This window comes from Gopherus evgoodei, chromosome 6, assembly GCF_007399415.2.
Source record: "Gopherus evgoodei ecotype Sinaloan lineage chromosome 6, rGopEvg1_v1.p, whole genome shotgun sequence".
Taxonomy (NCBI): domain Eukaryota; kingdom Metazoa; phylum Chordata; order Testudines; family Testudinidae; genus Gopherus; species Gopherus evgoodei.
Window position 1 is genome coordinate 134,535,719 of NC_044327.1, and position 12,819 is coordinate 134,548,537.

Genomic DNA, 12,819 nt, shown 5'->3' on the forward strand with positions numbered 1-12,819 from the left:
CATGTCTGTTGTCACCCTACTGCCGGCCGGCTGCATCCCAGCACCCCCAGCCCGGGTCCTGCCATGCCCCCGGCCTGCTGCGCTCGATAAGGCCAAGCTCAGGGTGGGGGGATGGGGGCCTGGCTGGGAGAATTGTCTTTGGGCTACAGTGAGAGCCGGCGATGGGTCTGGATCCCTACCAGGCTGGAGTGCCCCCTTCCCCGGGGCTGGGTGTCTGGCTGCACCCCTCCTTCTAGCCACCCCTCCTTGCTGGTCACCCCGCATGCCAGGGAAACCCCCATGTGCCCCAGGGTCACCGCACAGCCAGGGACCCCCCCATGCTCCAGGATCACCCCAGATGGAGAGTCACCCCACATGCGAGGGAAACTCCCCCCATGTTCCCCAGAGTTACCCCACATCCAGAGTCACCACACAATGAGGAAACCCTCTCCATGTGCCCCAGGGTCACCCCACACCCCGGAAACTCCCCCTGTGTGCCCCAGGGTCACCCCACACTCCTGGGAAACCCCCCATGCCGCAGAGTCACCTAAACCCCACTTCCCCGGGGTTGGGGAGCCGGGGGGACACTCCTGGGCACCGAGGGCCAATCCTTGTAAGGAGTTATGGAGCAAGGGGTTGCAGCAGCTGGCCGGGTGCCCTCTGGGCTGCGGGGGGCCTGGCTGAAGCTGTGGCCAGTGTGTGGAGACCCCTGAGCACCCACAAACCCTCTGCTCTGTCCCCAGGCTCCGTCTGAGAAAACCCAGCAAAGACGAGACCAAGAAGCACGACTTCCTGGCAGCTGCCGTGCGCATGAGAGCCCTGCCCAGTGAGTGACCTGGGGTCCGGGGGGAAAAGGGAAGGGTGTGGGGCTGTGTCGGGGGGGGGCAGGGTGGTATGCTGGTGGGCTGGCTTGGGGCTGTGTCGGGGGGGGCGTGGGGCTGTGTCGGGGGGGCAGGGCGGTATGCTGGTGGGCAGGCGTGGGGCTGTGTTGGGGGAGGGCTTGGGGCTGTGTCAGGAGGATGTGGGGCAGCCTGCTGGCTGGCGGGTGGGCATGGGGCTGTGTTGGGGGGGCGTGGGGCTGTGTCGGGGGGGCATGGGGCAGCATGCTGGCTGGCAGGTGGGCGTGGGGCTGTGTCGGGGGGGCGTGGGGCAGCGTGCTGGCTGGCAGGTGGGCGTGGGGCTGTGTCGGGGTGTGGAGCAGTGTGCTGGCTGGCAGGCGGGTGTGGGGCTGTGTCGGGGGTGTGTGGGGCAGCGTGCTGGCTGGCAGGTGGGTGTGGGGCTGTGTCGGGGGTGTGTGGGGCAGCGTGCTGGCTGGCAGGTGGGCGTGGGGCTGTGTCGGGCTGTGGGGCAGTGTGCTGGCTGGCAAGTGGGCGTGGGGCGGTGTCGGGGGGGTGGGGCAGCATGCTAGGTAGCTGGCATGGGGCTGCACAGGGGGAGGGTGTGGGGCAGCGTGCTGGCTGGCGGGCAGGCGTGGGGCTGTGTCAGGGAGGTGTGGGGCAGCGTGCTGGCTGGCGGGCAGGTGTGGGGCTGTGTTGGGGGAGGGCTTGGGGCAGCATGTGGCTGTGTCGGGGGCATGGGGCAGTGTGCTGACTGGCGGGCATGTGTGGGGCTGTGTTGGGGGAGGGCTTGGGGCTGTGTTGGGGGGGCATGGGGCAGTGTGCTGGCTGGCAGGCAGGTGTGGGGCTGTATTGGGGGAGGGCGTGGGGCTGTGTTGGGGGGGCATTGGGCAGTGTGCTGGCTGGCTGGCAGGCAGGTGTGGGGCTGCACAGGGGTGCTATGGGACCCCACGGCTCTGGGTGGGGGAACAAACTGGCGCTGCGTGCCATGGCAGTGGCACGGGGCAGTGCAGAGCTGGCATAGGCTAGCAGAGGGTGGCGCTGGGCTCTCGGGCCGTGGGGACAGGGCAGTGTGTGGGCCTGTACGGCCGGGTGCGGGATGTCAGGACAGTGCGGGTGAGGGGGGCAGGCAATGGCATGGGGGCATGGCATGGGGACAGGGAGACAGGGCTGAGAGGGTGGCAGCGGGTTGGTGGATCAGAGCTGGGATGAGGCCGGCGGGCAGCAGCTGCATTGGGATTGGGGCCGGGAGGCCGGGCACTGCCCACAGGCAGGGCGGTTCTGGCTGACTACGGGCATGGGGCAGTGCCAATCAGTGGGGCACGGGAGGTCCCCTGATCCCCTCCCCCTGCAACCTCTTCCCTCCCTCTGCGCAGAAGCCCAGATCTTGTAGCAGGACCTGCAGACACCGCTGCTCGCCCGCCCCGCCCAGGACTGTGCCACCCGCCCCTGCCAGCGCCGCGCCCGGACCCCAGCACAGACACTCGCTGGCGTGGAGGGAGACGACACCCGGGAGCCACAGGGACAGACAGCGGGGTCGGTGCCATGGTCCGTCCCTGCACTGTGGGTGCTGCTGCTGGTGCCAGCGTGTGGACTTGAGCTGGATCCGCACCCGGTGGGGACTGGCCTGGGGCTGAGGCGGGGGCAGCGCTGGGGCGTCCACGGAGCTGAGAGGGGGCACGGGGACCCCAACCCAGCCTGCTCTGCTGCCAGGTGTGGATGGGGTCCTGGAGGATCCATGGACATTGGGAGCCCAGCTGGGGGTGCCAGCGGGCGTGTGTGGGTGACACTGACCCCCACCCTCCCTGAACCCCCACCCTCCTGTGGCTGGGAGGACTCCCCCCCCCCCCCCGGGCTTGTCCGGTCCCTCGGGGCAGCGCGCCGGGATCCCAATAAAGGGGGTTGTGACAGCAGGGTCCAGGCTGGCTCTCTGTGCCCAGCACCACAGGGGCAGAGGCAGTGGGGGCTGGGCTGGTTATTGCTCGACCCCCCGGAAGAGAGGTCTGAGGGGGGGCCACCTGCCCGCCAGCCTTCAGGCCCCCACATCAGCCCTGCCGCTGCTTGTTCCAGGCGCCATAGAGGGCCCTGGCGCCATGGGGGGTTGCTTTGCCCTGACAGCTGGGCCCCAGGGGAGGTTTGATGGGGCCCCCTGCCAGCCAGAGGGGCTCAGGCAGGGGGGCAGCAAGGGTGTAGGGGGGCGGCTAAGGTGCTGCCTGAATCCAGTCTCCAGCCACCCGGGACTGGCTCCCACGTGTTGGCACCTGGCTGGGGCTGCAACCAGCGGCCCCAGGCCACAACCAGCAGCCCCAGGCCACAGTCACATCCAGATGGAAGTTGCCGGAGCTGAGAGCTGGCGGGGAGCGTGGAGGAGCTGGGGGGCGGGAAGTGGGACATGAGGGCTCAGTTCCTCCGGCTCCTGTGTCTCAGCACAGGCCCAATGTGGCTCCAGCAGCCCCTCATGCCCTGTGTGTGCCAGGTGCCAAGCCCCATTCGGGGGACCCTGGCACGGGCTCTGGGCACAGTGTCTGGCTGAGGTTGGAAGGGGTCAGGGCTGCCCGGCCCTGCCGAGAGTGGAGGCCTGGGCTGGGTGCAGCACCTGGCAGGCGTCGGGCGCGTTTCCAGAGCTGAGGCGGCGGGTGGGCACCCCGGGAAGCCAGGGTGAACATGCAGGGTGCCCGTCCTGGCGCACACCCTGGGAGTGGGCATGGGGCACTGCTGGAGGGATCTGCACTGTGTATCTAGGGGCCCCCTTGGGCTGGGCACCCTCAGGCTCTGCAGCTCGTTAACACACCCGGCTAACTGGGGCAAAGCCAGGGCCAGACCCAGGATGCTGGCTCCCCCTGCTGGCTCTGTGGTGGCATTTCACAGGCTAACACCATCCTGGCCACGGGGCCACTGCCCCAGCAGGCCACGGCTACCCTGAAGGCAGGTTTGCCACCTCTCCGGGGGGAAAGGCTGGGGCGGGGGGCTCTGCGCTACAGGCAGAGACTTCCATGGGCACTGGCCGGGGAGCACTGGGGACAGGGCACTGCAGAAGCCTGGGCTTCCCAGACAAGGGCAGCTCCCAGGCTGCTGCGCTGGGCAGCACAGTGTGGGGAGGAGGTGAGCACCCTCAGTGGTGAAAGAACAGGTTAAGGACCATTTAGAAAAGCTGGACATGCACAAGTCCATGGGTTGAGATTTAATGCATCCCAAGGTGGTGAGGGAATTAGCAGATGTGATTGCAGAGCCATTGGCCATTATCTTTGAAAACTCATGGCAATCGGGAGGTCCTGGACCACTGGATAAAGGCTACTGTAGTGCCCAGCTTTAAAAAAGGGAAGAAGGAGAATATGGGGAACTACAGATCAGTCAGCCTCACCTCAGTCCCTGGAAAGGTCATGGAGCAGGTCCTCAAGGAATCCATTTTGAAGCACTTGGAGGAGAGGAGGGTGATCAGGAACAGTCAACATGGATTCACCAAGGGCAAGTCATGCCTGGGCAACCTAACTGCCTTCTATGATGAGATAACTGGCTCTGTGGATATGGGGAAAAGCGGTGGATGTGATGTATCTTGACTTTAGCAAAGTTTTTGACACAGTCTCCCACAGTATTCTTGCCAGCAAGTTAAAGAAGTCTGGGCTAGATGAATGGATTGTAAGGTGGATAGAAAGCTGGCTAGATCGTCAGACCCAGCGGGTAGTGATCAGTGGCTCCATGTTTAGTTGGCAGCCGGTATCAAGCGGAGTGCCCCCAGGGTCGGTCCTAGGGCTGGTTTTGTTCAACATCTTCATTAATGACCCGGATGATGGGATGAATTGCACCCTCAGCAAGTTCACGGATGACACTAAGCTGAGGGGAGAGGTAGATACTCTGGAGGCCCTAGTAACCTAGACAAATTAGAGGATTGGGCCAAAAGAAACCTGATGAGGTTCAACAAGGACAAGTGCAGAGTCCTGCATTTAGGATGGAAGAATCCCATGCACTGCTCCAGACTAGGGACTGAGTGGCTAGGCAGCAGTTCTGCAGAAAAGGACCTAGGGGTTACAGTGGATGAGAAGCTGGATCTGAGTCAGCAGTGTGCTCTTGTTGCCAAGAAGGCCAATGGTATTTTGCGCTGGATAAGTAGGAGCATTGCCAGCAGATCGAGGGATGTGATCATTCCCCACTATTCGGCACTGGTGAGGCCACATCTGGAGTACTGTGTCCAGTTTTGGGCCCCCCACTGCAAGAAGGATGTGGAAAAATTGGAAAGAGTCCAGTGGAGGGCAACAAAAATGATTAGGGGGCTGGAGCACATGACTTATGAGAAGAGGCTGAGGGAACTGAGGTTATTTAGTCTGCAGAAGAGAAGAGTGAGGGGGGATTTGATAGCAGCCTTCAGCTACCTGAAGGATTCCAGTATCAGAGGGGTAGCCGTGTTAGTCTGGATCTGTAAAAGTGTCAAAGAGTCCTGTGGCACCTTATAGACTAACAGACGTATTGGAGCAGGAGCTTTCGTGGGTGAATACCCACTTCGTCAGACACAAGCTCATGCTCCACTACGTCTGTTAGTCTATAAGGTGCCACAGGACTCTCTGTCGCTTTTTACTTGAAGGGGGGTTCCAAAGAGGATGGAGCTCGGCTGTTCTCAGTGGTGGCAGATGACAGAACAAGGAGCAATGGTCTCAAGTTGCAGTGGGGGAGGTTTAGGCTGGATATTAGGAAACACTATTTCACTAGGAGGGTGGTGAAGCACTGGAATGGGTTCCCTAGGGAGGTGGTGGAATCTCCTTCCTTAGATAAAGACAGGTTTTAGAGTAGCAGCCGTGTTGGTCTGTATCCACAAAAAGAACAGGAGTCCTTGTGGCACCTTAGAGACTAACACATTTATTTCAGCATGAGCTTTCATGAGCTGAAATAAATGTGTTAGTCTCTAAGGTGCCACAAGTGCTCCTGTTCCTTCCTTAGAGGTTTTTGAGGTCAGGCTTGACAAAGGCCTGGCTGGGATGATTTAGTTGGGGTTGGTCCTGCTTTGAGCAGGAGGTGGGACTAGATACCTCCTGAGGTTCCTTCCTGCCCTGATAGTCTATGATTGACAGGAGTGTGGCCCCTCCCCTGCCAGTGCAGGGCATTCAGGTGCGGTTGGTGGGGAAGGACAAGACTGCGCCCCATGCCGCTGGGTCAATCCTAGAGCCCCTTGAGTGCTCACGGGCAGGGGTCTCTCCCTAGTCCCAGTGCTGACTGTTCCCCAGCCCCCTCTGCCCTGCCACACTGGGGGGGGGGGCTCGCCGCAGCCAAGGAAGCACTAAGCAGAGACATGGTGGGCATGGGCATCGCCTGGGGCATGTGGGGAGGGGCGCTCAGGTGCCATTGGCTCCTTGCAGAGCTCGCCAGAGTCCCTCTCAGCCAGCAGCTGGGCTCCAGCCCTGAGCACGGCACTCCGAGTCACCCCCCAGGACCCAGCTCTGCACCGTGCCACGAACGCCTCCCCCACCCCAGCCCCGGAGCTGCCGCAGCGAGAGAGAGCTGGGGGGGGCAGCAGCCTGCGCCCCAAACCCCTCATCCCCTGCCCCACCCCTGAGCCAGCACCCCCAGCCAGAGCCCTCACAGCGCTGCACCCCAACCCTCTGCCCCAGCCCTGGGCCTGCTCCCACACTCTGAACCCCTTAGCCCCACCCCCACCACAGGAATTTTGTTCTGTGTACCAATATGGAGGTGAGGTGTCACGGGCGTATCTCACAGGGTCCTGCCACACGTCACCGCCATGTTGCTGCACATAACAAAATTCACTGCGCACGTGGGGGGGAAGTTAGAGGGGTCACTGGGCATAGCTCCCTGCAGTGGTGCCTCACCCAGGGCTGGGTGGCCGCGTGCCAGAGAGCCCTCGCCAAGCTGGGGGGTTCAGAGGGGAGCAGGGACTGGCACAGGGGGCTGCGGCATTCTGAGCAGAGGGTAAGGCAGCGACTGGGCTTGATGCCATGAAACGGGGAGCTGTTCCTGGAGCCCCAAAGGGCGGCGCTAGGAGAACTGGGGGTCCCTGCAGGGATTAGGCTGGCAGAGGCTCCTGAGGAGATGTGTGTCTGTGTGTGTCTCTGTGCGTGTGCACACGTGTCTGTGTGCACGTGCGTGTGTGTCACAGCACCCAGCACTGTCAGGCCTGGGGCCAAGCCGTGCTGCTGCATTAGGACTGATTTGGTTCTTTAAAGGCTGCAGGTCCGAGGGGGAAGCCACATGCCACGTGGCTGCAGCTAGGCTTTGTGCAGCCAGATCCCTCCGCCGAGCACGTGTGGCGAGGCGGGGAACGGCGGTGAGCACACGTGCGCTGCCTTGGCGCGGGCTCCGGCACACCCAGCATGCTGCCACCACATGCGAATTCCTGCTCCCGCCAGGCCGGGGCCCTCCCTACGCGTGCACAGAGCTCAGCTGGGGAGCAGTAAGGCCAGCGCTGGCCCTTCTTCCTGCCCCCCGGGCTGCTGGGGCCACTCCCTCGGGGCTCCAATGCCCCCCCATCACCAGCCATGCCCCCCCATGTGTGGAAACCCTCCCTAAACCCCCTCCTCGGCCACACCTGCACCATGGGAGGCAGGTCCTGCCTGGGGCAGATTCCCCCCCGTTCGTGTTTAGCCCCCTCACTCATGGCCTGGCCACGCTCCAGCCTGCCAGCTCGCCGGGGCCGGGGCCTGGCTGGAAAGGCTCTGTCAAGCCTCAGCACACGTGGGGGCACCGGAACTCCACCCTACTAGGCCTGCTGGCCCCTGCTCAAACACCAGCAGCCGAGCCTTGTTCCCATGCAGCTGGGACTGGCTCGAAGCCTGACACCCCTTCCTGGCGGCCAAGCTGCTTGGCTTATAAACATGTAGCGTGAGGCCCCCCAAGCCCCGTCTGCCTGAGCCACGTGTGCATTTCTCCAGGCCTATAGCACTGTAACCGACGGCTCAGCAGCAGGCACGGCCCAGTGGGACCCCCGCCGAGTCTGGCACATGGGCCGCGTCTGGCAGCGTCTGCAAAGTGCAAGCAGCCCTCAGCCCAGGGGAGGCAGGCTCCCGTACAGTGTGTGGGGTAAGCCCCCTGCTCTGAACACGCCAGGGTTGTGCCAATTTCTGCCAGCTGAGACTCTGCCCCTGAGCCTCTCAGAGCCGAGGTCTGTGCGCTTGGTTTGGGATGAGCCACGAGCACTGGGCGTGGATGGTTTGGCAAGCTGTCCTGGGGCCCCAAAGGGGGCAGGTTCTGCCCAGCGACACCAGTGCATCCCCGCAAACCCCCTGAGCACCGTCGGGCCAGGTTTTCAGCTGGGACAGATCCCATGTGCCAGCTCCCGGCTGCACCTGGTGTGAGCATGCTGGGCAGCTTGGCACAAGAGCGGTCCTGAAGACCTGCCCACTTACCCAGCTGGGCTCCGCAGGGCCACTGGGAGCACCCCGCTTGCTGGGGAGGGTCAGGAGCCGGTTCTGCCCGAGGCTTTGGGTCACAAATGGGCCCCACTCAGCAGCTGGTTATGGCGGGGTCCAAATCTCGGAGTTGGCCCGCGAATCGCTGCTCTGGCAGAAGGTTGCTTCAGAGTGCACTAGCCCATCCTTGGCCTGCCTTGGGCCTGTGACGGTCTCGGTCCTGGGGCAGTCCCACTAGCCAGCCAGAGGGGCCGGTTTGCCCGCTGGGCCCGTGCCGTTTGAACAGCGGTGGCTAGCCAGTGTGGCGTCGCTACTGGTGCTTTGCAGGCAGGCAGCTGTCTGGCCAAGTGCACGCTGAGGTGGGGGCTGGAGTCGGGCCCACCCACCAGGCAGGGAGGGCACTGGACCGTGCGCTGCCCAGCTGGCACCATTGGCTTTAGGAACGATCTGGCTGCCCCAGCCTTGTACTTTCCCTTCCCCGAATGTCAGTTTTACAGCTGTGGGCTGGTGCCCTTTCCCCAGTAAGCGACATGGGGGGGCGGGGACAGCGTGTGCCGGGTGCCCTGGGCACACACAAGTCCTGTGTTTCGCTGCAGAACAGCTATGGCAGCAGGGCTGGCTGCCCGGCTAACCCCGGCGTGGCGGGGCCGTGCGGGGAATGGTGGCCAAGCCCTGGGACCCTGTCACTCCCTGCCAGTCCTGCTGGCTGAGCTGAGGTGGGCTTCCCGTGCCCAGGAAGACCTGGGCTGAGACCCCCCCACCCCAGCCTTCCCCTCAGACCACTAGAAGCCCAGAGATGGGACCACGTGGGCAGGACTCACCCCAGAGACCAGCCAGCCTCTGGCCATCACCCCCTAGCCGCCCGTCCTCCATGCACAGGAGCTCGGTCCATCCCTGGCAGCTGGCTCACAATGGCACCGGGGCAGGGATTGGGCACTATTCCTCTGCCCCGCCCAGCACCACACCAGCCCTGGCCCAGGGCCTCAGCCAACTCGGGCTTGTTTAGGCAGCAGCCGTGAGCCCAGCTCACACCGCTGTCCCCTCCACCCCCCATGGGCGCCCAGTTGCTCAGTCAGCTTGTGCTATGCCCAGCACCGGGAGACACAACCCCCGCCTGCCCCGGAGGCTGATGGGCGGCTGGGTGAGCAGGCCAGGCGCGGGACAGGGGCCGGCTCTGGCAGGGGTCCCAGCATCTCCCTGGAGGAGGCTGGAGCGTAGCCGGGCTCCAGGCCTGACCATTGGCCTAGCAGAGCGGGAGGCTGTGGTGGGGAGCGGCCCCTGGCACCTGTGTGAGGCGGGCACAGACTCGCCTGGTGTATATACGCTCAGGGCGCTTTGGAAACGTCCCATTCATAAGGGGCAAGAGGAGAGACCTGAGCAAGCCCCGTGGGGAGCAGGGGAGGGGCCCAAAGACAGGGCACTTTACCCTGGACCCAGAATAACATCGAGGATCCGAACAGTGGCTGATGCCCCTGGCCCAACGCCGCCTGCTCCTGGAGCAGGCAGGTACTGCAGCCCTGCATGGGACGGGTCAGAAACCATGCCCAAGTCCTTGCATGAGCTGTGGCGTCAGGTGCTTTAATCCTGGGGGTGCCATGGGCGGTGGCCCGAGGGGGCGGATGCTGCACTCATCAGGGTCGCTGGAGATGCAAATAGAGGCGGCTGGGCCAAGTGCAGCCGCACGGGTCTGCGTATAAATCTGGGGGAGGGGCTGGGGCCTGCTCGCCCCCGGTCACAGCGAGCTGTAAGGAATGGGAAGAGCCATTAAAGCAGCCCCATTTCTGACCCCTCCCTGTCGCCAGCACCCCCCTACCCCAGGCCCCCCATCGGGCCTGTTCCCAGCCACCCGAGTCCTCCACATACCCCTTCTTGTGGGACACACACCACACCCTGTGCACTGGGGAGGCTAGTGCAGAGGAATGTCCCCAGCTGGGGGGGCTGCTGTAACCCCCCTCCCCGCAGCACCTCAGAGCTTGCCTCCTCCTGTTAGACCTGCCTCTGCTGGCCTGACGAGCTCGTTAGTAAATATGCCCCATGTTGGTGCTCTCAGACTGGGATCAGGTCACCCCATAACCTTCCCTTTGCCCAGCTAACCAGACTGAGCTCCTGGGGTAACTCACTCTAAGGCAGGATTTTCAATCCTTTCATCATCCTCGGGGCTCTTCTCTGACCCCCTCCAATCTCTCAACATCCTTCTGGAACTGTGGCCACCAGACCTGGACCCAGGATCCCAGCAGCGGTCGCACCAGTGCCAAGCACAGAGGGAAAATCACCTCCCTGCTCCTACTGGAGATTCCCTGGTTTACGGCCACAGGGTCACACTGGGAGCTGCTGTTCAGCTGATTGTCCACCCCACCCCCAAATCTTTATCAGAGTCGCTGCTTCCCTGGGGAGCCCCCATCCGGTACGTGTGGCTGAGGGTCTTTGTTCCCAGATGGCTACATTTGCACTGAGCTGTATTAAAACGCACAGTGGGGGCATGCTGCGGGAGGGCAGCGATCTGGGGAGCCACTCCCAGCCCTGTGCCCCACGGCCCCCCTTCGGGGACAGAGGCCTGGCTAGTTAGTTCCAGGGCCAGCGCAGTCAGGTCGCTCCAGAAAAGCCCCATGACAACTTATTTCACGCTGGGGTCACAAGCCAAGCCAAGGCAGCCTGCGGCGTGCCCCTGTAGGGAGTGGGAGCAGGTCACCCCCTGCCCCCCAGGGCAGCAGCCCCCTCCCTCTTGGGAGCTTCTGTCCAGCCCTCTAGCAGGGCTCTGCTGAGGTCTCGCTTCCAGCTGCCACTTGGGGAAAGCCTGGGCACAGGGCTCTGGCTGGGTCCAGCAGGGTCAATGCTGCCCCTTGCCCTGAGGCCATGGCTACACTGGTGCTTTACAGCACTGCAACTTTCTCGCTCAGGGGTGTGAAAAAACACACCCCTGAGCGCAGCAAGTTACAGCGCTGCACAGCGCCAGTGTAAACAGTGCCCCAGCGCTGCAAGCTAATCCCTAAGGGGAGGTGGAGTACGTGCAGCGCTGGCGCCGCGACCACACTCGCACTTCACAGCGCTGCCGCGGGAGCGCTGTATGGCTGTAAGTGTAGCCATACCCTGAGTCCGCCTTTCCACTTGTTCCCTGCCTCCCTCCCCTGCGAGGAGTCACCTGTGTGTGGGGGGTGTAGGGCCAGGCAGTCACTACGTACCCCTTCACGGCTGCACCCGCTTCCCTTTCCTCCACATCCGGAGCCAAGGAAAGAAGTAAAAGCAGCCCCAGTAGATCCTGGAAAATCCACAGGCAGGAGAAAGCGATGTTGTTATTAGCTGTGTTATTGTAGGGCCTAGTAACCCCAGCCATGGATCAGGACCCCCCCTGTGCTAGGCAATGTACAGCCACAGGGCAAAGACGGATGCTGCCCCACGGAGTTTGCAATATATGCATGGTTGGATGCAGGTGCTGACATCTCTTGAGCTGTAGCTAGCTAGATACTATTGGATGGATCAGTGGGTGGAGCTGGCTGGATCAGTGGGGGGAACTGGATGGCACATGTTCCCCCTACACATGGTAAGTGTCCCAGATGCTGGCATCCGAAAGCACCAACCCCCCCGGGGCAGGCGGCCTGCTTTGCAGGGCCAGGAGAGCCCCGTCGGTGTAGCCTGGCTTGGCACTAGCTGGGCCGATGATGACCGTGCACAGAGCGCTGCAGGCTGCAAGACCACGGACAGGACGGGGTGTAGCTAGCAGTGACGGGGTAGGATTCTGAAAGGGAAAACCCAGGCTGCCTCTCAGGGTGCACGGCCCGAACACAAGCTGGAGTGAACTGCAGCCCCCCCCCTCCCAACAGGAACAATGGGGTCCCCCGCCCCTGGAACAGCTAAAGCCCAGCTAGACAACACCCATCTCGCTACAACGGGTAAGTCAGGAGACAGGCTGGCTGTGCTAGTGGGGCTGGGATCTGTGCCAGCACCCCATGGCTTGCACATTACTGTGCATTCCCTCCATCCGCCCGGGCCCTCAGATCGGCACCCAGCCCCGTGGTGTCGGTGCAATGAGTAGCCGTTGTGACGAAGTGGGACTGTTCTTAATGTTTCCTCTACAGACTGTGTAGGTGCCTCAGTTTCCCCTATGCAGTGCTTAAGTCTCCAGTGTGCATAGATGGCCGACACTTTGTATCCTAGCAACAAATGGCCGGGGCCCTTCCCCTTCCCCCTGCAAGGGGATGCTAAAGCTGTGGGAGAACAAAGAGGTCAGGTGACCTCCTGCCCCGGGGAAAGAGACAAAGCCCAGAGAGGAGGGGCTGGACGGGGTTTCAGTTTGGAGCTGGTTGGGGACGAGGAATGAGGGAGACTTGGGGGTTTGCCTCGTTGGGCCCCAGGATGGACCCGGCTGAGGGGTCCGGTTCGCTGTATCTACAAGCTCTGTTTTAGACCATGTTCCTGTCATCTAAATAAACCTCTGTTTTACTGGCTGGCTGAGAGTCACGTCTGACTGCGAAGTGGGGGTGCAGGACCCTCTGGCTTCCCCAGGACCCCGCTGGGACGGGCTCGCTGTGGGAAGCGCAGGGAGGGGCAGAGGATGCTGAATGCTCCAAGGAGAGACACAGGAGGTGAAGCCGTGTGAGCTTCTTGCCCTGCAGACAGTCTGCTCCAAGGGAGAGGAGGCTCCCCAAAGTCCTGCCTGG

At 62.9% G+C, this 12,819-nt stretch overlaps 1 protein-coding gene across 6 annotated transcripts in view; it reads left to right on the forward strand.

The window, feature by feature from the left end:
* IL11RA (interleukin 11 receptor subunit alpha) overlaps positions 1 to 2,726 on the forward strand; it is a 75,316-nt gene extending 72,590 nt beyond the window's left edge. For 3 of the 6 annotated variants that reach the window (XM_030567681.1, XM_030567679.1, XM_030567683.1), the window contains exons 12-13: positions 723 to 805; positions 2,192 to 2,722. In XM_030567681.1, coding sequence (XP_030423541.1) covers positions 723 to 805; positions 2,192 to 2,208 — 100 coding nt within the window. In that variant the 3' untranslated portion in view covers positions 2,209 to 2,722. Of the gene's footprint in view, positions 1 to 722; positions 806 to 2,191 lie in introns of all 6 variants that reach the window. The other 3 variants (XM_030567684.1, XM_030567685.1, XM_030567682.1) reach the window with 3 other exon arrangements.
* Positions 2,727 to 12,819: the final 10,093 nt, after the last annotated feature.